This window comes from Gallinula chloropus, assembly GCF_964237585.1.
Source record: "Gallinula chloropus genome assembly, chromosome: 4".
Taxonomy (NCBI): Eukaryota; Metazoa; Chordata; class Aves; order Gruiformes; family Rallidae; genus Gallinula; species Gallinula chloropus.
In genome coordinates this window covers 43,051,118-43,077,710 of record NC_140088.1, presented here as the reverse complement: position 1 = coordinate 43,077,710, position 26,593 = coordinate 43,051,118, and the positions used below count along the sequence as shown (strand labels likewise).

The 26,593-nt window shown below is 45.5% G+C and overlaps 1 protein-coding gene across 1 annotated transcript in view; it reads right to left on the bottom strand.

Annotated features, from left to right (window-relative positions):
• Window positions 1-6,951, bottom strand: part of SUSD6 (sushi domain containing 6) — a gene marked incomplete at both ends in the record, with an annotated part of 40,557 nt that extends 33,606 nt beyond the window's left edge. Inside the window, 2 exons of the mRNA XM_084264208.1 lie at window positions 2,428-2,457; window positions 6,831-6,951. Of these exons, the coding sequence (XP_084120334.1) occupies window positions 2,428-2,457; window positions 6,831-6,951 (151 nt within the window). The remainder of the gene's footprint in view (window positions 1-2,427; window positions 2,458-6,830) is intronic.
• Window positions 6,952-26,593: the final 19,642 nt, after the last annotated feature.

Below are 26,593 nucleotides of genomic sequence, written 5' to 3'. Positions count from 1 at the left end.
TTCTACTAGTGTCTTCCACCCCAAGGCCACACTATTTCCAACCACTCTTACCTGCTTGTGTAACTAAAACACTACCTTCTGTCAAGTCTTACACTATTTAATCACTAAGCCACTAACTGGCTTTTCAAACCACCAGGACCTTTTCCACAGTTCCACCTGTGGAAACCACCACCTTCCCGTTTTGCTGCACACTCCTGTCTCCATCCTTCCTAAAATATTACTCTCCCCTATCCTCGTTCACATTCAACCTATTCTACCACATTCATACACATCCCCATTTGTTATTCACCATGTTGTCTTTCCCAGGACACAGAAAATGTTCCTTCAAGCCAGAAAACCAGCTGCAGTGCCTGACTTTGTAGCTATGACTGCAGGTGTCAGGCCTATCATGCTTCTTCCCTATCTCTGTATTGAAAACTGAAGACAACATCTACCCGGGGTGGATCTCACTCTACAAGGCAACATTTCTCAAGTCAGACCTGTTCTTCCTTTACGAAATAAAAGATGTACCTCAACAACAGCAGAATGTTTCTTTCTGCTCTCACACAGCTAAGATTTTCCCCATTGAATTACAAGATGCTAGATCCAAGATGCTTACCCCACAGGATTTAAAGACACTCTTTCATTACTCTGTTGTTCAATTCCTCAGCTCCTGCTTACCATATCAAGCAGATAAACGTACTTATCCTTACATTCACAGCATCAGCCCTACAGAGAAGGAACACAGGAGGCATCTCCAGCCAGCACCAGCCAGACCAAGATATACAAGTAAGGGAACATCCCCACAACCTCAGCTGCAATGGGAACCAGTTTAGGACTCAAAGGACAGGACCATCTCCCATATGAGGAAAGGCTGAATGAGCTGGGACTGTTCAGCCTAGAGAAAAGAAGACTATGGGGGGACCTTATTAATGTTTATCAATATCTTAAGTATGGGATGCAGGGGGAAAGGCCAGCCCCTTTTCAGTGGTCTGTGGGGACAGGACAAGGGGCAATGGCTGCAAGTTGGAGCACAGGAAGTTCCATACCAATCTGGGGAAGAACTTTTTCCCAGTGAGGGTGACAGAGCCCTGGGACAGGCTGCCCAGGGGGGTGTGGAGTCTCCTTCTCCGAAGAGATTCCAGCCCCGTCTGTGCAACCTGTCCTAGGGACCCTGCTTAGGCAGGGGGGTTGGACCTCATGAGTTCTCAAGGTCCCTTCCAACCCCTACGATTCTCTGATTCTATGACAGAAGCAGCAAAGGCTTTGTCAAATAGCACAAAGCAAAACTTTCAAGTCTTTTCCCATGAGACTAGGAACAAACCCAAACTTGTCCCAAAATGTACATAAACGGGAAGGACTCAGTGATAGAAAGAAGCTGCAGAAGACAGACAAGTGTTTACCTTATTCAGGGACATCAGGACAGTAATGCGACACAGCCTGAAGTTCACAAATATTTTCTCTTGAAGAACAAAGAGTGCCATTCAGTGCCCCTCCTGTCTGCCTTGACAATGAAGCTTCTACCAGTTTCCATCTTATTCTACTCTAGCCCAAGAAGCTAAGGTGAGTTGGATCAGACAGCTCCTGAGTTTCCTAAAGCAGCTGATATTCCTGCTAGCAATCATGGTCAAGGATCAAAAGCTCACTAATACTATGTCTGTGCAATGACAGTATTGCCAGGAGTAAAGTTCTGGCATTGGATAAAAATCCAAGATCCAAAGGATTCCATGAGCATTTTCCCCATCTATCTGAAGACCAAAATCTGACAGATGGTAAAATTCCCTTCCCACACCTTTACATACTTCATTAATTTGTTCCCCTCAAAATCTGATCCTGTATTCGTTGTCTGGGTTTTTTGGTTGGTTTTTTTGGTGGTTGTGCTTCTGGTTTTTTGGCTAAGATCAAATTTCAGGGTTTAACAAAGATTTAGACAAACTGTTATATAGTTAGAACAGATACAGAAGACAAATATGCTTTCAAATTCCACCCGAAGTTACGTTCATCCGTAACAAGCACACAGGAAAGATTTTAGACTTTTTCTGAGCACAGGAAACGGAAAGCAGGAGTACCCAATGGAATATAACCAGAGTCATCCTCTGTGATGAGATGTTCACCTTTCTTGATTAAAGGAAACAAGGGGGTTTGCCTCAGCTTGCCCTCTTCTTGTCCTCTCAAATCCTCTCCAGCAAGACTCTCACAAACAGGATTTCTCTCTACAATTTAATGAAGTATTTATTCTATTTGCCTTTTAAGTCATTTGAAGTTAAATGCTATATAAGGCGCAGGGACCCCTCCAAGCAAAGGAAACACGTGAAGCTGCTCTCCTCAAACTGAGTGCAGTTGCCTTTTCCAAAAGCAATGGAAACGGGGCACAGAGACAGATCTCTATCCAACACAAGTACAACGCATTCATTTCTCACAGTACAGCAGTGACATAAGTCTACTCACATGCAGGTCCTTTGGATTTGCTGGGCCAACCTAGGACAGAGAAAAGGAAAATTTGGGATTAATATTATGCTTGCCTTAATTCATCCTTAAACAGAACTGCTTAAAATTAGACGTTGTGTGACTTTGAGATCCCTATTACTCCTTTGAAACCAGCTGCTTAAATAGCACTGCCTAGATCAGTGTAGTAACAGTCTGAATATGAGTTTAATTCTGGGCCCATCTGCACCCTAGCTGCTTGTATAGCCTGACCATTATTCTGTGATTCCTGACCGTGTTGTTCCATACCACTCTGCTCATACTGAGGTCTCCACAGGGACTGGAAAGAGGAATCACACCAGATCCTGCTCTCCTTTCTCTCCATAGAGAACTGCACACTTCTTTGGGCTGACCCTGTAACTTCTCCAAACCCACACTGAGATAAAGCACACAGGTCAGAGTCAAGATCCTCTGTTCATGCACAATGCCTCCCCACATTTCTGTATGGCCATCCAGCATCCTTGTTTTCCAGACCATTGAATTTCATCCCTAGCTGTACAGACACCTTCCTTTCAGCTGTACAGAGACAAAGGAAACGTTTGCTTTGCACAGATTCCCAAAGAACAGGAACAAGTCTGAATCTGCTTGATGACTGGAGCGCACGCTAACAAGCTCTCTGTGCAATGCAAACAAATACCAGCAACATCCAAGAGCTTCTGTGCAGAACAACCTTGGCACTGAAAAAACCTTAGAAGAGCAAGCTGCAGACTGTCTGCCTTTGTGTCAGAGACAATACGCAGGAATGAAGAGGTCTCAGTTTATTCAAGTTCAATTTATCACTTTAATGGCAATCCTAAAAATTCAAGAGGTAGGCATACTGCATTTCACATGTGATCAGTCAACGAACATTAGGCTGCGTCTAAATCTAAATGGGTTTAGATTCACCAAGCACACATTATAAATATTTTTAAAAGATTAATATTTGAAGCCTTTCCTTCATGGGTATTTCTATTTGATTAATTGAGGTTACTTAATCCTTATACCAACACCTTTACATTTTCCAGGACCAGGTGATGCTATTACCAACCTATGTTGGTGCAACCTATGTTTTCAGAGGTTTCTGACAGAGCTGGTTATGAATCCAAGGGGGATTACAGCATTTGGAACTCAAATGGCAGGAAGCTTTCTGAGTATTTTAGAGACTATGTGTTAAAATTTAATGAACAACTTATTCTGATGCACCCTCATCTTTTCAAAAATAGCCTGGCCAGACAGGAAGACCCTTGTGAATGAGATAGAAACACAAGGCCTTGGAGAGCTTGGTAATAAACTTAAGGGCCACAGATAGGAGGGAGAAAAAGAAAAAGAATTAGAAAAATCTCAGCAACAAAGAAAGAATAGAGAAGCTTTATCTGTAGAAAAGCAGACCAAAGGGTTGTTACTGCTCCTCTCCAACATTTCAAAAATTTTCATCTCTACCTCCTAAGCCCCCTGGCTCCTAGCTACATTCCAGATGAACTAAAGAAAACAGAAGAGACGGGTGGAAGAACAAAGCCTCAGCATTTCAGGTGTTTGCTTTCCAAGTCTCCTTGCTTGCCTTCATTATTTCCCACAACTAATCCTGAAGAACTTGCTAGATGGGGAACAATGGCATGACAGTGATAAGGCTCAGAAAAATATTTCTGAACAGCGGTGAAGTTCCCATAGATTGTCCTTTTCTGACATGGCCTCATGGCTTCCTCATCAGCAAATGCTGCCTCTTCTGTTAAAACATGTGCAGTGGTTATTTTTGTATTAATGGATATCTTCCAGTGGAAACAGAGATGTTTCCCCAAATTCTGCAGTGTGCTTAGTGACTAAGCAACTTAAAATACTCATCTCCTGGCACTCCAGGATATTTGGATAGATTGCTTGAGACAAAGCACTGAAGATTCTTCTTAAGAATCCATGCATAAATAAAATCCATTTATTACCAGAGGACAGACCAGATGCTCGCTGACTGGAAATGAGTCTGCCCTCTGCATTAACCACATAGCAAAGAGAACACATTCCTGACTAGAACATGAATATATCTCTAAGCCTCCTAGAACTCCAGCAACGGAATTTCTAAACAGCAAAATTATTGCAATACAATACACATCATATGGTTTTAAACATATGAATCACCAGCTCTGCTTTCTCACTCATAGCTGAGCCAGCCATTGTCTCCATGCTTGTCTGTCTGGATTTTTCTTCAGCTTTTGTAGCAGTTATGAGCATGTTACTTTGGCCCCGCATTCAAGAGAAGCATTACCACCAAGGGATGTGCTTCACGTTAACATCCCTTTGCTCTGTCTCCTCTGAATGACTTTGCTACATAAAGCAATAAGGTGAGGATGATGGTGGTTGGGGGGGACAAAGATGAGGGAAAGATGATTTTCAGCACGCCACACCGGCATTCTTTGTTCCTCCATCTGGCTCTCCACTCCTCAGCTGACTGGCTCATTAATGTTACTCACGGCTTGGCATGCTGCTGCAGGTGCAGCTCTCCAGCACCATGACACATCACTGAGCACCCCAACCCTCCCAGCACTTGGCAGCTGGGTTGCTACCTCCCAGTCTCAGAAAAATCTGTATATAGAAGCACTCCTCAGCAAGCCCTTGGCCTCCCCCAGGATTTCCCCTTACCCCTGCACGTCTTGCCCTCTGCTCCCCCTCTCCACACGCATTCACTTTCTCACTTCCCCGGCAGGAAACAGCTCATGCCTACCCACTGTAATCCTATTTGGCTGATGATCTGCCTAGATCAGTTTATACCACGGCTGGTTTCAGGTCCTGAAGCAAAAGAAACACAAAGGGAAACAATGCTGAACCACTCCTGGGTCTTCTGACACGATTAAATAGTCTTTTTAGTTAATGTGACTGTATGCCTCAAACGATAGTAGAAAGGCTGGCCAGTCTTGTGGCTGCTTCTCCGTATGCGGCACAACTCATTTGCATAGTGATTACAGACTTGATTGAAGGTGCTGCACTGTGTAGTGGGAGTGTCAGGAAGGGCTGGTGCACTCCAGCACCAGGCTGGGAGGTATATCTGACACGCCTGCACCTGAAACGAGGTGGTGACATTACTGCCAACAGCAGCAATACTTGGGGGGGAGAAGTGGAAGGGAAGGACAGACCAGAGGCAAAAGACCTTGCCTCTTCCTACTCTCACTATCTGTTCTTGCCAATTTGTCACACTTATGTGTGTGTGTATCCCTGCCTCTCCTTATCTACAGAGCCAAAGTCAGGCCAGGAAGACATACAAGTCTGGGCTATCTGATTTCCACAGCCTCTCCGTTCCAACCTGAAGAGACAGAAATACTGAAAGGAGATCAACTCAACTTCTCCTCCAGCAGCTTCCAGCACCAGCAGACTTTTCCATACAGGATCACCTCAGCTTTGAGTGCATCTGGCAACTAACATTTATTCTGCTCTACCACACAGAGGCCAACTGAGACTTCACCGTGCTGAGGAGTGTTGGTCATGGCACATTTTCAGGTGTCATGCTGTGTCAGACAAATAGGTCTTAGAGTTATGTCAGGAACTGAGGTTTTGTTTTTAGAGGCAAGCAATTGTTCTGCATTGCAACAGCTGCTGAAATCAAACCTACTTGCCTTTCTGGGACAAATCCCTCAAAGTTCTGGGCAAGAGCACACAAAGTTACTCCTTCCATTTCATGCCACTCACGATCAGGCACGTCTCTACAGACAAAAGCTACACCATTTGAGAGAGAAGACATGTTTTGGGGTATACTGGGTAAACAAGCACATACTTCTCATCATGTACTGTCTCTGCTGAGATCTTACATATCATCTCATTGCACCACTATATACAGTATTCACAACACTTATCCATCAAATAACCATCGGAATTGGAAAGGGAAGAGGGAAAAATTCAAGCTGCAAAGAGGATCTAATAGAGGGGTGCAGTTAATGGGTTCTAAAGTATCAAAACATATCACTCAAGAAAATACTGAGCAGATTCATCATCGGTGCTGAGAGCTGAAGACAGTCTGTGCTTTCAAAACTACTTCATCGGAGGAGTTGCTACAGGGCATACAGATAAGAGTGCCTACATGAGTCTCTCATTCAAACCAAATGTGGTCCACGTTCCTAAAAGAGTCAAAGTGACACCAGCTGCAGTGAAGGGATGAGAATGGAAGGGGAAAAAGCTAGGGGAATCAAAGTGACAGGATAAAGGACAAGCACTTACTGACTACATGAAAGACATGCTCAGATCAGACATCGTGCCTTCAGCTTAACAAGTAGCATTGGAGTTTTCCCCATCGGTACTGAGAGATGTGTACAAACGCACCAACCACCACCAGCTTCCCCATAACAATGTAAGACTGCACCCACACTTCTATTTCTCCCCCTCCCTGCAGCATATGCAAAGGTTTCACTCACCTGTGGCCTGTGCTTGCAAGATAAAGGAACCAAAGAAAACTAGCAGAAGAAATAACCCATGGCTGGTCAAGGCCAGAGACAATCCTGTGCTGCTCTTTGGTGCTGTCATTCCATGGCACATCTTTTACTCGCCCAAGTTTCTTTTTTAAAAAATTCCTGGAAAATCTGGTTGATCAGGAGCACCCAAGTCTACAAAAACAAAGACAAAGAAAGAAATGTTAAGTGTTGAGCCAAACACCTACAGCATCTGGGGAGGGGAGGAAAAGGGGAGATCCAGAAACAAACAGGAACACCCTTCTGCCTGGTCTAGCATTTAGGAATCTTACCAAGAATTCACAGTTCACAACATAGCAGGACCAGAAAAGACAATCTTCTGTGCAGGAAACACTACAAGGAGCTGCATTTTAGACAAACCAGAACTTCTCCCTCAGCCTCTAATATTTCAGACATGAAGACTGCCTAGTCTCAATTAATTTTAGCTTTTCCTTTCAAGACAGCCCCAGAGGGTATAGCACCTGGAGAATTTGTTTCAAAATAACTTCAAGAGAGCCACCCTTCCTACACCCCCACCGCTGCTGAGGTCTCTAACACCCAGCAGACTGCACTAGACAGCTTGGATAAATAAATCAAATCAAATGCTTCTTCAGCCACCTGGAGAGACAGGGTAAACCTGACAGCTGGCTGGCAGGCAGGCACACACACGCTTATGAGGGGGAATGTAAAACAGCTTGCAGACCTCAGGTGCAGTGTCCTGACGGTACAGAGCACAGTGATTAGAATTGCAGGATGAGATACTGCTCATACCTGAGGAGTGAGGGATTCAGCCACAGCCTTTTGTCCCTGCCCGTGGCGGGGGGGATGGAACTAAGTGAACTTTGAGGTGCCTTCCAACCCAAAAGCGTTCTGCGATTCTATGGTCCTGTCAGGCACTGTCAGTGCCAAACCAGGATGTAAACATGCAGGGTGCAGCTGAGAAGTGAGGAAAGCACAAAATGAAGGAAAAAGACCTTACCAACCAAGCATGGCTTTGGCCTGAAAGGTCTCCAATGGTAGCTTTGGACCCAGGGAAATACACTGTCGTATGTAGCTCCAATGCTCAGAAAAGCCAATTCAGATTAAAAGAAAAAAGTGTGCAGTGGTTTTACAAAGGAGAAAACTGGGATGGAGACAACTGGAAGAGTGATGGATTAAAAAACTCCACCAGAACAACCCACAAAACCCAAGCCACCCCCACTACCCCCCCAACTACAGACACATTTCAAGGCTTCTTTCATGCCATTCCTTACAAACATCTAAAGTTCTGGGGGTGGGTGACATTGTAGAAAGTAACATGTCTTTACACTTTGAATTTTGAGGGAAACCCCATTCAGCCATAGCCTCTTCAGTTAAATGTATATTCATACTAAAGGGAGATTATTTTTTTCTGACTTTCCCCCAGAAATCAAAAACTGCTGGGTAACTCCAAACAAATCTGAGGGGTGCAGAGGCAGGTATCATACTTTTTCATACCCCATGAGAACAGATGATCTGGATTAGTGCTCCTTCTATTAGGGAAGGCTTTCAGACCTTTTCAGTACTTCTGAGATCAGTCAACACAGCAGCCCTCACCAGAGAAACACACACCTCAAACAGCCACAACTCACATTTCCAATCCCTTCGGCAAAAAAGCAGCTGCATTAAGAAAGGGAATATGTAATTTGTCATTAAACCTGGAAGTCGTCCTAGTGAAAAAAGGTTTTTCTTTAGTTCCATGTCACTACTTTGCTCTGATTTACTTCACAAAAGGGCTATATACAAAATATGGATCTTTTAAGTCAATTAGTCTCTATCAAAGAGGGATTCTTTGTCTGCATACACCCCCGCCTTGAAATGTCAGTTCGAGATGACATTTAAACTGCCATGTGGCTGTGTCTGCCCCTTTTGTTTCCTGCTTCATTTGGAGGGGGAGGGAGAGAAGTCAGGCTATACCACTGTAGCACAGCCTACAGATTTCCCATGTCTTTCACAGAGGAGGAGCCAAAGCTTTGTTCACCAAACCACTACCATGCAGAAAGGAGCCCGGATGCTGCCACTCACCTGCTAGAATTCCTTCAGCAACAATTAGACCACAGAACGAAAAAGAATACTCCTTTTGTGAAGAAAGCCAAACCAGCTAGTACATACATCTGCCACCTCCTCTCAAGTCAGATCTCCAGCATCTATTTCAGATTCCCGTTCAGCTGGAAGAGGCCAGCACACAGCCTGTGCTCCAGCCAACAGCTGACTGCCTTCTTCCAGAGTCACTGCTCTGAGCTGAATTACAGCTCTGACAAAGCCATGCACCAGCTTCAACAAAATGGCACTTCTGATTAGATCAAGACAGGTCTGTCCTCTCCATTCCAATTTAATGAAGCCTCATTAGTATGACAAACTCCACAAGTCTTGCCAAGGTATCTTTTAAAGGTGGCCTTCCCCGCCCTCCGAACAGCACCTGGGGTGACACAGGCAAGGTAGGGAAGTGTCGGGGAAGACAGCAGGCCTGCCGGCGGCCTAGCTCTCTTCACAGCAGACATAGGCCCTGACAATATCCTCGAGTTCCTGAGAGACAGGAAAAGTTACTCATGCTGAGAGGATGTTAATCACATTCTCAAAACACAGTGGCCTTGAAGACAGGGGTACAGACTGCCCTAAACCAAGGAGTTGTTATGGGAAGGTACTTGGGAGTAACGGAACATGTCAAGAACCAGCCATAATAAGATGGTCACAACAGCAGGTGTGCGGATGCTTTTAGGCATCAAAGGTAAACTAACAGTGTGTGTAACCAATTAGCAGTTTTTTGGCTTGCCACGTTTGCAGTAAGAAATGTATAGAATCTGTGTGATTTCACCCAATAAATGGCTTCACCTAAAATTCATATCAAATTGCGTGTTGCCCATCGCTGGTCTCCACAGGGAAGAGGGCATGCAATTGCCACAGGGTTTGCCGAGCAGCTGAGATGTGCATTGCCTTGCCCCAGAGGTGCCTTCCTCTCCTAAAGATTGCAGGTGGAAGCCAGCAGTCTCTTTTTGGTCTCTAAACAGCCACCAAGTTAGAGATACCTAACCCATGAATATCTTCTGTTGGAATCAATTACTGCTTGATCTTGATTCACTGACAGATTGCTCCAGAGCACAACACTGTTTCTCTCCTTCCTTCTAAAGCCAGGCATGGTTTCTTCATTTCTTTTCAGCTACCAAGTCACTTGAGCCTCAGGTTACTGGGGATCTCCTGTCAGGTGCACAGGACTGCCTCACAGGGAACTCCCTCACAGGGAATGCTGTAAATCCCTGCTGCCATGCCTAGGGTAACATCCCACTAAGCTGTCATTGTGGTATTTAAAGGAGACACAAAGGCAGCAAAACCTTTTAGTGGAAGACAGCATCAACAAACCCCTCAATTGTTAGGAGGCCATGGGCACAGGTACTGCCTTGAGGATCCTGCCTCAGGCTTCAGCCAACTTAAAAAACTTGTTCCCAGCCTTGACTTTTCCTAGGCAAAATGGAAAGATGAAAGAGATTCTGGCTAGATAAGGAGGTATAATTTCTTCCTAGAGTGGAGCTGGTGGTTGGGAAGCTATTCAGACAGACATTAAATTCTCTCCAAACTAACTGATGCTTTAGCACATTCCTCATACTGACAGCACAGGGGGAAGAACTTCCAGAACTCTTCAGGCCTCCACCTCCAGAAGGTACCCGCAGTACACTGCAGAGCACACACATTTGTGAGACACATACACTTCAGAGATGGCTTAACAGTTCAGGGTTCCCATGAATCAGAGATTCCCTGGTTACACACAGCATTAAGGAATGGGCTTGTTCCTTTAACAGACCAGCCATTAGCAGCACCAGTACACAGAGCAGGGACACTTCAGACCCATTTCACATGCCACAGCCCAGGCCGAAGGGCTATGGGAGGATTAAGTTTACACAGAGATGTTTTCAAAGATAATATTTAGTACAGCTAGCGGTTCCCATAAATACAGTAGAGGGGAGAGGAGATTCTTCCCTGCTAAAAGTACATCTGTCAACAGAGGTATTTTTGTTTGCTTTCTTTTTAGTTTGTACTTTCAAAAACACCCTAAGTATGGGTAAGAAAATACACTATCCTCTACGGCCACAAAGTCATTAGCCACACACCCTCTCAGAGAATGCTGTGAACAAGGAAGAAAGTACCCATCACTCCTGGTTATAGCCACAGAATGGTTTGGGTTGGAAGGGACCTCAAAGATCACCTAGTTTCAACACCACTCCCCCTAACCCCCCCATAGGACACCCTCCACTGGACCAGGTTGCCCAAAGCCCCATCCACAGCTGCTCTGGGCAACCAGTTCCAGTGCCTAACCACCCTCAGAGTAAATAATTTCTTCCTTGTACCTAACCTAAATCTAAACTCCTTTATCCTAAAGCCATTACCCCTTGTCCCATCACTCCACACCCTTGTAAACAGGCCTTCTCCAGCTTTTTCTGGTGCACCACGGACATTGAATTGGATGTCAGGAGGGTGGACAGAAGAGTCTGAGGCTCTCCAGTTGTTCAGGTGCCTTGGCCCAGTTATGTCCTGTGTCACTGTTGCTGGAAAACAGGTCTTCAACCTGGATTCTTCACAGTTCAAGGAAGTGTTTAGCATGTTTGGAATGTTACTGGATTGGCTTTTACATACCATACTCAAAACCTGTCATAAGAAAATTAGTCATCCTCATGTACATAGGAAACATCTATTTTATCCACACAGTTTCTCTCTCACAGAATACTCAGAAACTGTTATCTCTTGAACACACACAGTAAAGGTCTTGGCAGCAGGATGAGTGATGGGTGTGCACAGGATACCTTTTGAAAGGCTAAGCCCAAATGCTGAAGGTTGAACCTAGTGTGCAGTGTGGTTCAGAGCATTTAACCTTCAACCTCAGTTGCTGATTTGGTTGTATCCTTATTTTGTCTGCTTTCAATAAGCAGTCAAGCTTTAAAACAATACGGAATTCACCCTCTTAGCTGCTTAATAAGAAAAATAACAGAAAAGTCAAGTCCAAGTGCCAGCAGAGGAAAGAAATCCCTAATTCTACTTACTTTCTGTAGCTAAATCAGTTGAATTGAAAGCTTTTAGAAATAGAATTGTATTTATAACATTTTGGAATAGCTTTGCAGGTCAATTAAAATGTTCAGTTAAACTAGACAAGAATAAAGCTCCTCAGATCCCAACCCCTGGCCCCAAACAACTTTCTATGCAGTATCCTCCTGAGAGCTGCAAGATACACGTCGGTGTTTTGAAGACTTTTTGTACGGAGGATTCATCGGGTATGTCAGCCAAATGATGGGGTCCCGGATCCCTCAGGGAAAGTCAGAGCAAGCATGTTTTCACCACACACTTTAAACGTCCATTTCTACACCACTGTCAGACACAGCTGCTATCCTTCTGCATGGTATCTTAAAGAACCAGCCAACCAGCCACACTGGTCTTGTAAATAAATCTGTGCACTGCAGTACTAAATTCCACCTTCTCAAGAAACTAACAGGCCTCCAAAAACGACTTAACTTCAGCAACGACTGCATCAGACACCGAACTGCAGAAGACAAACTGTTACCAAGGTACTCTCAATACATCAACATGTGTCACATCATCATCTTGAAGGTATAAAATGTGTTCTCTTCAACTGGCTTCCCTTCCCATCCTGTGATACAGTGGGGACACCACAGCAGAGCTTTAAATTCCTGTAAATAACAAACACTCTCATACTGGTAGAAACAGGAGTCAAATTGTTAGAAGCAGCCTGAGTCTTGTGAAGACTCTTCCCCATTTCCAAGTACTGTCATTCTCATGCCAGGTCTCACATAGTCACAGAAGATTTGAATTTTATAACTTAACAAAAAATAAAAATAAAAAAATTCCATTTTCCTTGCCTAGGTAAGTCCAGGAGAAAGTCCTAGATATCATTAGCTCCCTGAATTTTAAGTACTTTCCTTGAAAGAACTTTTTCCGTTCTACTTGGGAAGAAGGTGGCAAAAGATGAAAATCGGATTGTCCTTCCAAGTAAGGACAGAGAAGCTAGTTAAAGGCAGGCTGTGAACTTCCAGGCACCAGTAGGAAGGAAAGGAGAGCTCTGGAGGGGTGGGTTGGACAGTTAATGTACACAACATGGCACAGCAGGTTACTGCCTCATTACAAAAATACTTTTAGCAATGGGGTCACGTCACCAGTGAGCAAAGAGAAACCAGTTTAAAAAAAACCCAAAACCAAAAAACCCACAACAACCCTAACGTGCTGGATCTGCTTTAAGGGATTTTATACTTGTATCTGTTGAATCTACAGGAGAAAGCAGAGACTGGGTGATAGCACATATAGCACATCTCACACATAATCTTTCCCAGTTTTGGGTTTGCTTTTTTAAATATGTCTTTATTTGGGCAAGCATTCCCTTCAGAAACCATTGTTTCAGCATTTTCCTCCTGCTGCAGTGCATCAGAAAGGCTAGGTTTCCTACTTCCAGCTTTAATCAGTACAACAGCACATTTACAGAGGACCATATGCACAAAATGTTCCAGAAGGCTTTCCAAAAATAATAAGTCCTAAAAAAGAAAACTCGCAGTAAACCAAAATGGCTTCAGGAGAGGAGAATAAAGAAAAGCTGTGCAAAGGCAGAACCTCTCAAAACCACAGACAAGCTTGAAATGTTACTTTCAGTAAGAACAGGGTTCTCAAAGCAACACTGGCTTGGTCACATCACTTGTACATCACATCATAGAATTGTGGGGGTTGGAAGGGACCTCCAGAGATCATCGGGTTCAACCCCCCTGCCAAAGCAGGGTCCCTAGGACAGGTCGCACAGGGAGGCGTCCAGACAGGGCTTGAACACCTCCAGAGAAGGAGACTCCACACCCCCCTGGGCAGCCTGTCCCAGGGCTCTGTCACCCTCACTGGGAAAAAGTTCCTCCGCATGTTGGTGCGGAACTTCCTGTGCTCCAACTTGAGGCCATCACCCCTTGTCCTGTCCCCACAGACCACTGAAAAGGGGCTGGCCATTTCCCCCGTGTCCCACACTAGAGATATTTATAAACATTAATAAGGTCCCCCCTCAGTCTTCTTTTCTCAAGGCTGAAAAGCCCCAGCTCACTCAGCCTTTCCTCACAGGGGAGATGCTCCAGGCCCTTAATCATCTTTGTAGCCTCCTCTGGACTCTCTCCAGGAGATCCCTGTCCGTTTTGTACCAGGGAGCCCAGAACTGGACACAACACTCCAGGTGGGGCCTGACCAGGGCAGAGTAGAGGGGGGATGGATTGAAGCTAAAGGAGGGAAGGTTTAAATTGAATATTAGGGGGAAGTTTTTTACAGAGTGGTGAGGTGCTGGAACAGGCTGCCCAGAGAGGTGGTGAATGCCCCATCCCTCCTGGTGTTCAAGGCCAGGTTGGATGGGGCCCTGGGCAACCTTGTGTAGCTCCAGGCCTGGAGGTTGGTGGCCCTGCCTGTGGCAGGGGTGTTGGAACTCTGTGATCCTTGGGGCCCCTTCCAACCCAGACTATTCTATGATTCTATAATACCTATGGGCTGAGAGAAGAGGGGGTGGGATATAGGAGTCTTAACAACTTCCTTCTTTTTAAATCCCTCTTGAAATTGCCAGTGCACAGAGGGAACACACTGCTACACAGAAGACTCCCAAGCCTTTCCTCTCCCAGTGGCTTCCCTCCACAGGCTATGCTTAATTTCATTTTCAAACAGGGATCGGTTGTAATTACATTCTGGTTTGAGCAGTACAAGCTAGGAACATCAAACCAGAGAGGCACTCCAGGACAGATCACTGCTTGTTATGTGCCTTTGGGGGACGTACATGCACACTGCAAGGAGACAAACAGAATGCCCAGGACAGGTCCCCTTTGAATATGGTGTGAAACTGGCTTCCTGAGACTTTCAACCATCTTTCAAAGGTTGCACATTCAAGATTTCCACCATTAAACTGGAATGGGAGAGAAACATACCAGAAAGAGCAGAGAAATAGAGTCTGCAGAACAAAACCTGCAATATGCAACTCAAGAAAAGGTCAGTTTGAAGCTTCCACTTCTCCCTCACTCAACTCTGACATTTATACTTTACAAAGCATGGCTACTAGTGAAAAGAACATTAACAGAAATATATCTATATGGACACTATTTGCTGGAACTGAGACAGTCCAAAAGTGGGACCTAGGATGCTCTGACCTGCAGCAGGAGGGGGTGCACACCCACAGCCTCCTGCACCCACTCCACAGCACCTACCCTACAATTATCAAAGGGATTACCGTTCCTCTGCTCCCCAAGATAAAGCATCTACCTAACCACTACCAAACAAGCTCAAAGAAAACATTAAACAAAGGCTCGAGGCAGCCAGGGAGCACTGCCCAGTACTAACTCTTCATTCAGCAGCTGTCAGTATCTTGTCTGTATAACAGCACCGGTTCCTCAGCCTCTACTGACCCACTGGGCAAAGGCAGATTAAAAGCCAGAAAGCTGTGTGAGAGTGCTCCAGGATAGCCAAAGGCAACACAGGCTTGTCTAGTTAAAGGAAATCGAAGCCAGAAGAGGGGCAAGAGTTGCACAAAACCCAAAGTAACCAAAGGGGTATTCATACCATGACATCACACTCAGCATGAAGTGGGGCTGGTGGGGGAGCAACACATGGCTCCAGGACACATGGTGTGGGGCCAGTTCAGCTTTGGGACAGCTTGAGCTGTACAGGTCAGTGAGAAACTGCACTATCACCAGTTTTGTATTTTTTGCTATAAAGTCTCGTTATTAGTATTTCTCTCTCTCCTGCCCCAGTAAACTGTCCTTATCCCAACCCATGTGGTCTGCCTTTGGTTTCCTTTTCCTCTCACCCTCTTCCCCATCCCTCCAGAGAGAACAGCTACATGGTGCTCAGCTCCCAGTTGGGAGTGAAACCACGACACTCACATGTGCAAAGACAAACCCTGGATAAAGCCAAAGGCAACACCTCTACCACTGGGACCAGAAACTAGTGGTGAAGCATCCCACCAGTGACCTGGGTAGCTGCCTCCCTGAAACCAACACATACTCCTGCTGTCCCTTAGCCAGGCACACTGCTCAAGTGCTGCCTCCCTCCTGGCTCTAGTCATAGCTCCTTGAATGGGCCAGCTACCAGTCAAGCTTCCATGAAACACAAACAAGAAGAGATTACAGAGTCTTAATTGGATTTCTGCATTTTGTTACTTCTCCAGCGTGCTGCCGTTCAATGTCAACTGGCTGGGTACATGAACATAAAGGATACCACACATGCTGCCCAAACACCTCTTCCCCATGTTCCATTTGTGCATACAGAGCAGAAGCAGAAGATCCTTCCCCATTCCCCCTCAAATGGGTATTTTTGAGCAGACACATTTAGCTCTTCCATATCTGCAGGGTAGGAATGAACTCTGTCAAGCCAGTAGCAGATAGACAAGTAGCACATCCACTTGGGATGCACACAGGTTACTCTCTGCTTGGGGTTTCGGTGCATCTCCAAACACCCTACATGAATACACTCAAGCCATCAAACTGCTTGTCAAGAAAAAAAACCAACACTTCAGCACACAATTCCCAGTGACCTCTACTTGGCCTCACAGGAAAAAGCACAGCATCTCCAGCTTCAACTGCCTTTAAAGGAAGATTTGATTTCCTCAGACATTTTGCAAACAAATACTATGGTCCTGCCACAGCCAGTAATCCTCGAGCAATTTTCTGTCTCTGGGGACAAGGTCCCCTCAGAGTGAATTGATTAAATAAAGGTTATTAGAATCAGTATAAAACAAGCTAGTTTAAAAGTCATCCTCTTTATGCTTCTACCTGTAATTCAGTGCTCCAAGCATTAGCACAAAGAGATCAGCTACAAGAGCTTACAGGATATCGAAATTAGTATGTAAAACCCATCAAATTGTGAAAAGATTTAAAATTGCTTTCAACAGCAGAGGATTTTCATGTTTATTTAATCATTTTCAAGCGACTTTCTCAAGGGAGTTCACCCAATCCCTTTCTTACTGTACTCTTAACATCAAATTTGGTATTATGTCCATCTGACACACAATTTAGTCTTTCAAGAGTCAGCAGTTGTCCTCACCAAAGCTGTTTTCCTATTGTTGTTGCAGTCTGAGGCTTTGCTACAAAACAATAGGCTAAATGCACTTGCTCCATCTTCCAGCATTACCACTTTCATTTTCCTCTAAAGCCAAACATTTTAAATACAACAAAAAACCATAGGGAGGCGAGTGTTCGTTCCTACAAATGCTAGTTAGGGGTGGAGGAAAGCAATTAGCTTGAAACCAGCATCAGAAATTCACTCAAGGATTCTCCAGCATTTCCTGAAAGGACAATAGGAAGGAACAGTGAAGTAGCAGCTCTGGAGAAAGAGTTGAGAAGAAACAGAGCAACCACTTACATGGAAGCACGCTTTCCAAATAGGAAAGGTCTGAACATCAACAAATTTGCAACTGTCTCACATACACAAGTTAACTGAGCTTCTCATTCTTATCCACAAGAGTTAAATGTGGAGTTTCCAGAAAAGGTCCCTGCATAGGAACTGACAAGGATTTATATATATATATATACACACACATATATATGTATATATATAAACACAGAAGTTACGTATATATATTTATATACACACGCACACATATATATTAACCTCACTTCATTAAATACACAGAGAAACAACTGTTGGGAAAAAGGCAAACAAAATAACCCCCAACCCACCCCCCCAGACAAACTCAAACCCAGATATCATCTGTAGCTCCACCTGTAAGGTTCAGGGAAAGATTATACTGGGAATGTGCCACACAGTAGCAGTACCCAGAGGAGTTGGCAGCCTATCATTTGCAGCTGTCCTGGCCTCTTTTAGCATCTTTTAAAAGGCCACTTATGAGTGTCATTTTGTGGCAAGGTGAACCTCCACCTGCTCCCATACATACCCAGCCCACCTAAAGCTGCTTTTGGGGGGACCCGAATAGGACATTTAACAGACATAAGCAACAGTTGGCTCCGGACATCAAACGATCTTCATCTCCCTTTGCACTTCAGAATCTACTCATGCTTCACATGCAGAGGGAAGTGGGGGAGGACACAGAGAAGCCTGCATTGTGAAAAATAAATAGCTCCATTATGGCTCCACAGGACGCTATAAGGCACATTTGAAGTAAGTCACCCTCCTCAGCACACTAGAGAGCACAAGAGCTATCACAATGCCTTTATCCAAACAGTCACATCCCCTTCCCTAGCCTCCAGCAACAGCCCTGCAGCCTCCACCCCCCTCTCCAGCCACCCCGCCCCGCGCCTGAGGCACTCAGCATAGCTGCTGGGATGGCTGCAAAAGCTGCACCACACCAGCCTTGCAGAGGGAAAGGCAGCCCAGGGAAACGCTCCCACACGCCCTTTGGAAAGGTAGGACCACTTAAGAGACAGAGTCCAGCAAGTCACTTCTGGGAGACTGAGGTTAAATTTGATCTTCTCTGCCAAGCAAAGGCCTCACTAGCTCCTAGCAAACCAACCAAACCTGAAGCAGCTAACTGTGTTTAGGCTCTGTTTCTACGAAACAGATGTGAGAGGGCAGGAGTTTCAGGTCTCTGAAGCAGCACTCTCATTGAGAGATCTCCTCTTCCGTCCAGAGAAAGCTGTTGGGCTTTCTCACTAGACCAACAGAAAGTTTCAATCTCAGAACATAACATTAAAAAGAAGCCACTCTTGAGAAGAGGTAAAGGTTTTCAGAAGGCCTCTGTGGAGTTGACAGGTACACCCTCAACACCACCCTCATCACGGCAACACTGCAACAGTCCTTGCAACCACCGCAGGCAGACAAGCAGAGCAGGTGATGCTTTGTGGTGTCAGCAGTTGCAAGATGCCCAACCCAACCATTTTTATTTTCTTTTCTGGGGAAATGAGCTTGATCATCACACTTCCTAACGGCAGGAATGACTCCTGACCTGATGAGAATGAAGAAGTGCAGAAAGAGGTTTGAGACTGGTGAATTAAGACCTATGCTAGTAATACAAAAGACATTGCAACCAAAGAAAAATGCACAATGTAGAATGAGACTCCAGACTTTGCAGAAGCCCAAAAAAATGCTGAGGAAGGGTCTGGAACTGGTGACCAGCATGTTACTGGCTTAATATCAATTCTGGAAGGGTCTGGTTCATGGAATTAGCCAGTGCTAAGGGTTGAAAGTATTTTTTAGATATTAAGAAGATTAACCTAAGGTCTGCAAACACAATCATTTCAAGAGGCAAAAATGAATCTTCTGCTTCTCTAGACAAGAAATCCTTAAATCCCCATTTCCTAGGCCAAAATTTGTTCTTCCTGACAAATAACAGTGGAGGGAAAGCATAAGGGGAAGAGGATATTAGGGGAATGAACCAGTCTTGAACTCCAGAGAAGCAACAACGTAATCAATGCTTCCTTTTAAAACCACACCTGAAGCGTGGGCTGCTTCGTATAGGTGACTTGCAGAAGAAATAATTTACCAATGCTTAAAACAAGGCTCTAGAAGCCTTCTGGAAGGGTTTCACTTACCATCAGCTGGGTAATGCAATGATGTTGACTTGAAAAATGTCAACATTGCTATTTCCAGCAATGCCTGGCTTATTCTACTCACCTACAAGTAGCCAGCAGACTTCAGGTCGGACTGTTATTTCACTAGAATCAAGTCAGAGAAGGCTACAAATAGCACAAACATGGAAAATGAAGGCTGCAGCTACCACAGGTTTATCTGGTCTGTTTTCTTATCTTTCAATGGTGAGAGGCAAGTTTTCTGAAGTAACTGACAGCCACATGCTTCCTTCCAGCAGGCTCCCCGGTGCCTTACATGGAAAGCATTTCTTGGAAGCCACACAAGAAGAAAATTGGTTAGCAGTGGGATCTTTTCAGGCTGTGCAATAAGCAGCCCACTGATCTCAGGCTCCTCCTTGCATGCACCTCCCTCATCCCCGCACCTGATGAAAGCCTCTTGGCTGAAGCAACGTTTCTTATCCCCTTTCTCTTTAGCACATGCTTTTTAACATCCTTTTTGACACATTACAGCTATTTGCCATGACTCACTGCAGAAGTCATTGCAAGGGAGGAGATACACACAGGAAGCCCACGGCATACGCCAAATGATAAACTTCTGCTCAGACAGGTATGTGATTAGGCAAAAAAAAGCCCTTCACAAGCACGTCTTTGTCTCATTTGCAGGACAGAGGCAGAAAGCAGACCCTAGGAATCAGGCCACACCGTGCTAGCTGCTGTATAAACACAGAATGAAAAAGACCACCGCTGCATACATATCATGAGCTGTATGATTCCCCATTACATGGGGAGACACCAACCTCTTCCACCTGAACCATGACTGGTTCCCTGTGATCTTACTCTCACAGCAGGCTCAGAGAAATCCAGAACTATTTGGTCTATTGCAAACATGCAATAAAATCCGTGTCACACCTGCTCTCAATGTTTTGTTCGTGAAAGGATATTCAGGAGATTGAAAAGGAAGCAGACATGCAGATACAAGCTATTTTTGTCCCAGAACATACCAATAATTTGGCCCTGAAGCAAGAAGCAAAGAGCAAGAGTGCTTGGAAACAGGCTTCCCTCAAATTCTTGCCAGTAAATAAACTCCCTTCTTGTTTTTGGAGCCACAGCCACTGACATGAGCTTGATACTCATTAATTTATAAAGCCAGATTTATGAAAGGGATAAAGGTTAAGACTTCCCTTGCCAATGGTTCTCCCTCTCCAGTTCCCAGCTTTTCCCCCTCATTTTCAAGTCTTAAGATTGTCTCACCTCTGCCCTCATTTTCTTTCATTCCTGAAGATTACTGCCACACCTTCTCACCCTCTGTGCACACACATACAAGACAGAGCCTTCCCACTCACACAGAGATTGAACTCAGTTACTGAGCTCAGTAACAGTGTCTCCAGGACATCCCACGACTGAAAAAAAAGAATTGCCCCAGGCATTTTGGGCTGAGCTTGTAAGGTTTTCAGGGCAGTTGCTTTGTGGATTTTGGAAAGGTCCTGCAGCTGCAGCATCACCAACCTAGTGAGACCTGTGCCGGCACAGCACCCCCTCTACAAAGGCTAAGCTGTGCTCTCACTCCTTGGAGCTCAGCACAGAGGTGAGCATAGGCTATTGGTGCAAGGGGTTATCACTGCTCTACAGACCCTGCATCAGACCTCCCTAAAGAATCGCAACTGAGAACACAGGAATCCCCTGCTCCAGGGAAAAAGGAACAAACTGGCTCCTCTCCAACGCAACGTGCAGTTTCAAAAGCACATAGGTTTTGGGGGGAGGGGGGTTGGTTTGGTTTTTTGGGGAGGATGGGAACAGGGGGTGGTTTTTTGATTTGTTTTGGTTTTGTTTCCCAGTTTAGTCATGCTTCCTTAAGAGACAGAACCTATGCACAAGCACAACACCCCCTCCTTGGGGGTCAAGAGCTGCTGTTGAACATATTTCTCAAAGCATGCCTGCAGCACAGAGAGGTGCTGCAACAGCAGTGGGAAGTGAACTACCCACAGTAAACTGAGGTTCAGAGTGTAACATCTCCAGCGATCCTGAACACCGATCTTGTCCATCAACGTCCTTTTGTTCAACGGGCGTGTGTTCTGGCAGCACCTTGAAGGCTGTGGTGACTTTTGAATGCAAACAAGAACCTTAAGAACAGGCCTCTGTTTCTTCACTACTTCCAGTGCAGCTGTTCGTCTCCTAGTGAAGAACAAAGATGAAATCACTGCCTCCTTGCATCATTGTAACTGGCCCTGGTGGGATTCACAGGGAACCTGCTCCCAACACAACCACCAGCAGGTTTCACTCCCATGGGTTTGTCTTCTACTGAAAGCAGCATTAAAATTTTAAGAGCAGTCATAACAGAGCTAAGTAACTCTATGATTAAACCTAACATCTTCAAAAACACCCTTCTGCCCTCACTCTCCCAGGTTTCAGTCGCCTATGAGAGCAGACAGCACAGCCCATTGACTGGCTTTGCCAAGGGGCTACTCCAAGTCTGGAACACCCCGCAAGTTACAGTATTTTGCAGTTAAAGCTGCCTGTAAGCCCATTTTGCCTCACTGAATGTAGGAGCTACATGCTCTGACGAGCTCAGCAGCACTGTACAAATGCATAGGTGGCTTACAGGCCAAACAGAAAAAAGCTAGCCCAAGAGCACCCAGACACAAGTCTTCCAGGAAGGACTAGCAATTGCCAAGAACAGGCAAGAAGGGTAGAAGTACTGCACCTTTCTTCAGTGCATGGTCTGAGGCAAAGCCCGAGGGCCCTGAGGTAACCACCTCCCCATCTCTGCTTCCTTCCCCAGAAAGAAGTGCTCCTCTAGAGACTCATGTCCATCATCCAGACACTCACGTCCAAAAGGGAATCAACACACGCCACTGTCATAAGCCTTCCAAAGTAGGGCAATAACCAGCAGTCTCACAGACCAGTCACAAGGCCTGTGCCAGTGTCTCATCTCAGTATCATATTAACCAGGGAGCCCACACACACTTGGAACAGTTTCACAGTCATTTGCATACACAGAAAGCTGGTGTCTGCACTCTCTTACAGGTAATACAAAACTGATCTCTGCTTCCCCTTAAGTTTTTTCTTGTTAAACTATGGTAGTTTCCTTGACATTGACAGGAAATCCTGCTCCCCATTCCAGAAATCTTTTCCAAAAAATCTACCCCCACATTCTTCATTTGACACCCTTCTTAGTAAACACACCAATACTGACACACGCTTGTCCTTACACAGAAGGCTTGTGGGGAGCATCCCCGGACAGAGGAAAGAAGCTTTGACCACAGACAGATTTACAGGGAAAGGAGAAGGAGCTGTCTATGATACCCACACAAGGGCTTGGTTCAAAACCCTACCTGTTCTAGCTGAATGGGCAGAAACAGGGCACTCCTAGGGCAGCAACCTCCTATGGAAGCTGAAAGCTGGATGTGTGCCTCCAACCTTAAAGCCTTCTGCAACTCGAGCCTGCACACAGGTTGTTATTCATATACAAAGATTTTTCCATGCCACCAGAAGTCACTCCCAATGAATTTCTAGCAAAATCTATAGTCTATATTTCTTCTATGTGAAAAGGAAGAACTATTACGAGCAAAAGCATCACAGAATTAAATGCATTTACAGACACAGTGGGCACTCAATAGTCTTGGAAACCTGAAAGGTTGTAGCACAGCTTTAAACAAGTCAAATGCCACTGGGAGAGATTAAATATGGACTTCCATAACAAGCATTTCCAGGAGAGGAGGGTTTTTTTTTGCCTAGTATCATTAGCTCTGCTTGGGGCTAACAGCCATCAATCCACAGCAACCTTGTTACAGTTTTCAGAAAAGGTGGATTTTGTGGAGAAAAGGAAAATCTTCCCCTCCCTGCCCTAGAACTTGGGATAGCCTGTTCATTTCAGGACCACCTGAATCCAGAGCTGGACATGGTGTCCCCTTCATACTCTGTGGCACACTGCGGTGAAAGCCTCAGAGGAACAGGTCAGAGCAGCCAAGTTATGTGAGTGACCCCAACAAAAGCACACAGGACTGGAGGCTGTGGCCACAATGACTCTGTACATGGTGCCTGTCTTCTGCTAAGGGTCAGGAAGCTGAAGGGGAAGGCTAGTACCTCACAGAGCACAGAAAAAGCCTTGCACATTGTCTTTTCCCAAGTCTGCCTTCTCAGCCGCCAGCATTAAACTTCACGAGCAAAGAGAGGCATGATTCCTTCCAGCTGAAAAAGCAGCTAAGCTTTGCCTCCGAAGTCTCACTTTGATTGTTATATTTTTCATCTACCCAGTAATTAAGAGGGGTTTTTTCCCCCTCTGTAAATTAAAAGAAGCTTCAGGTGCTTGAGGGCATCTCTAGTACCTCACCCTCCAAACCTTTTCACAATCTTACACGAACAGAGGTAGAGAAATGTTTCAGACAATGGTAGGATCTTCCAGTTGACCAAGTCCCTTTAAGGAGTCACTGCTCATTAGGCATTCAGAAACCCCAGAGCAACAGGATTTTTAGTTTTGTTTTCTTAACACCACTTCAGCTCTCCTGCCCCATGAAGCTTGGCAGGGAAGTGCTTCAGTTTGATGCGAAAGAAGATAAGGTCTAGCTCTGTGCTAATGCAGGAAGACATCTCCAAATTCACCTTCCCCCAGAATGAAGACAAACACACCCTCAAAGTCAGGCATTTCAGTATTTCAAGCCACAACCCTCCCACACCCCCTCCCCCAACAATCCAGGACCAAGTCTCCCCGGGTTCTGTTCAACAGAGATTTATACAAATCTTCCCATGTGGTGTAGTTAAGTTATCACTGGGCGCGTGCGCTCTAGACAAATCAAGTGCTTTACTTAGTGCCCACTACAGCAAAACATGCACCTCACCAGCCTGCAACACCACTAAGTGAAGAGCACAGGCCACCCACAGCAGCCGCTGCCACCCCTCTCTGCTTCTTTCTACCTTAAGATTTTCTGTCCAGTAACAATTCCACACTAAGACTTCTGTTTCCTTTCCAGGCCAGGGAGCATCCTTGCACTGCTGAGTTTGGTACTTACCCTCAGACCAGATAACTGAACAAATGAAGACTTATGTCCAGCTACAGTAATGCCCACTCCTGCCACCCCACCCCGTGCCTCCCACATGGACAAGGTCACCAACTCCTCACGTGCCAGGCACATGCAGCTGAAAGCTTGGCAACCTTACAGCCACACAGTGGGAAAGCCACAACATCACAGAATCATAGGGGTTGGAAGGGACCTCCAGAGATCATCGGGTTCAACCCCCCTGCCAAAGCAGCTCCCTAGGACAGGTCACACAGGGAGGCGTCCAGACAGGTCTGGAATCTCTCCAGAGAAGGTGACTCCACACCCCCCTGGGCAGCCTGTCCCAGGGCTCTGTCACCCTCACTGGGAAAAAGTTCTTCCTCATGTTGGTGCGGAACCTCCTGTGCTCCAACTTGAGACCATTGCCCCTTGTCCTGTCCCCACAGACCACTGAAAAGGGGCTGGCCTTTTCCCCCTGTGTCCCATACTTAAGATATTCATAAACATTAATAAGCTCCCCCCCTTTGTCTTCTTTTCTCAAGGCTGAACAGCCCCAGCTCACTCAGCCTTTCCTCATAGGGGAGATGCTCCAGGCCCTTAACCACCTTCGTAGTCTCCTCTGGACTCTCTCCAGGAGATCCCTGTCTTTTCTATACCAGGGAGCCCAGAACTGAACACAATACTTCAGGTGGGGCCTGACCAGGGCAGAGTAGAGCGGGAGGATCACCTCCTTTGACCTGCTGGCCACACTCCTCCTGATGCACCCCAGGATCCCATTGGCTCTCTTAGCCACCAGGGCACACTGCTGGCTCATGGCTAACCCGTCATCTTCCAGGACCCCCAGGTCCTTCTCCACAGAGCTCCTCTCCAGCAGGTCATCCCCCAGCCTGTACTGATTCATGAAGTCGCACACTACAGTGTGAGGAAATGCTCATTATTGTGGAAGTAAATCCCTGTATCATTCTTACTTGAGGAGTTTTTACTTCTGTATTTTAGCTCCTCTTAGTCGAGAGGACGCAGAAGCTCATCCCATGTTAAGAGTTACCTCTAAAACAGAGCCAAACTACCCACATGCAACCATCACTCCAGCAATGTTTCTCCACAGAAATATCAAGGAAAAACAATGGGGTTTAAGCTCTTAATACCCAAATAAAAATTTACTTAAAATTTCTTTTGCCAAACACAGCAGAAAGGCAAAATAACAAACACTTATACCCCTGGGGTGTTCCACTGACAGCAGGAGAGACTGCGGGAATGTTTGAAAACATGATATTTGGAAGGATAGAAATGTTTTATTTATTTTAAGACAGGTATATCCTGGAATACATGCTTTCAGTCAGAGGATGAAGAAGGGTCAGAAGAAGTTATCAAATCTGAGCAGGCAAATGTCAAGAAATCTCCTTCCCACCCTACTGCACCATGTTAAACCAATGCAACAACTTCTTTTGAGAGAATACCTACAACCTCTTACCACTTCTTTCTGGATGTAGCCTCTATGAAGCCAGAAATAATAATAAAGGGCCTCAAAGCCCAAACCCCAGCAACCAGCTGAACATCCATCTAAATACAGATTTGATTAGACAAGCCTTTGCAATCCTCTTCTGAACCCCCTGATGTTCTCTGGCTAGGAGCTCAGCATTTCTCTTGATAGAAAGTCCCATGAGGGACACTCACTCACTTACTACTTACAGTCCAATCCATTATGTTAAGACATCCAGATCTATCCCTTGTATCCAGATCTACATAACCCCAGTGACTGCTCTGAGCAGGAGGTCAGACCCACAGTAGCTCCAGAAGTCCAGCCTTTATTACGCTGACTTTTCACAACCAAAGCTACACTTTCTCCCCAGTAAGCTAAGTGACATTATCCCTTCTGAGAAATAGCTGCTGGACACACCAAGAGACTGGCAGCTCGTTGAGAGATTTGGTTTCCAAAATGTACACAGACCATCACCTTCCTTGAGTAGCTTCATAGTAAAGAAACAGCCTGGCTCAGTTTTAATTAATGACATTTTTAAATATTCTCATTTTTCCTGGCTGTGTTCATCACATGCTCCTGGCCTTTAATTGTGATTTACCACCACCAGCACCTGAGAGCACCGCCTGTTCCCACCTCGACTACAGATGGGTAGCTAGGGAACCCGACGTACTCTCAACACCTCACCCACGCGGCTGTGGGAGAGTTCGCACGTGACCAAACCAAGCCCAGCCCAGCGCACCGCTCCACTTCCTGCGG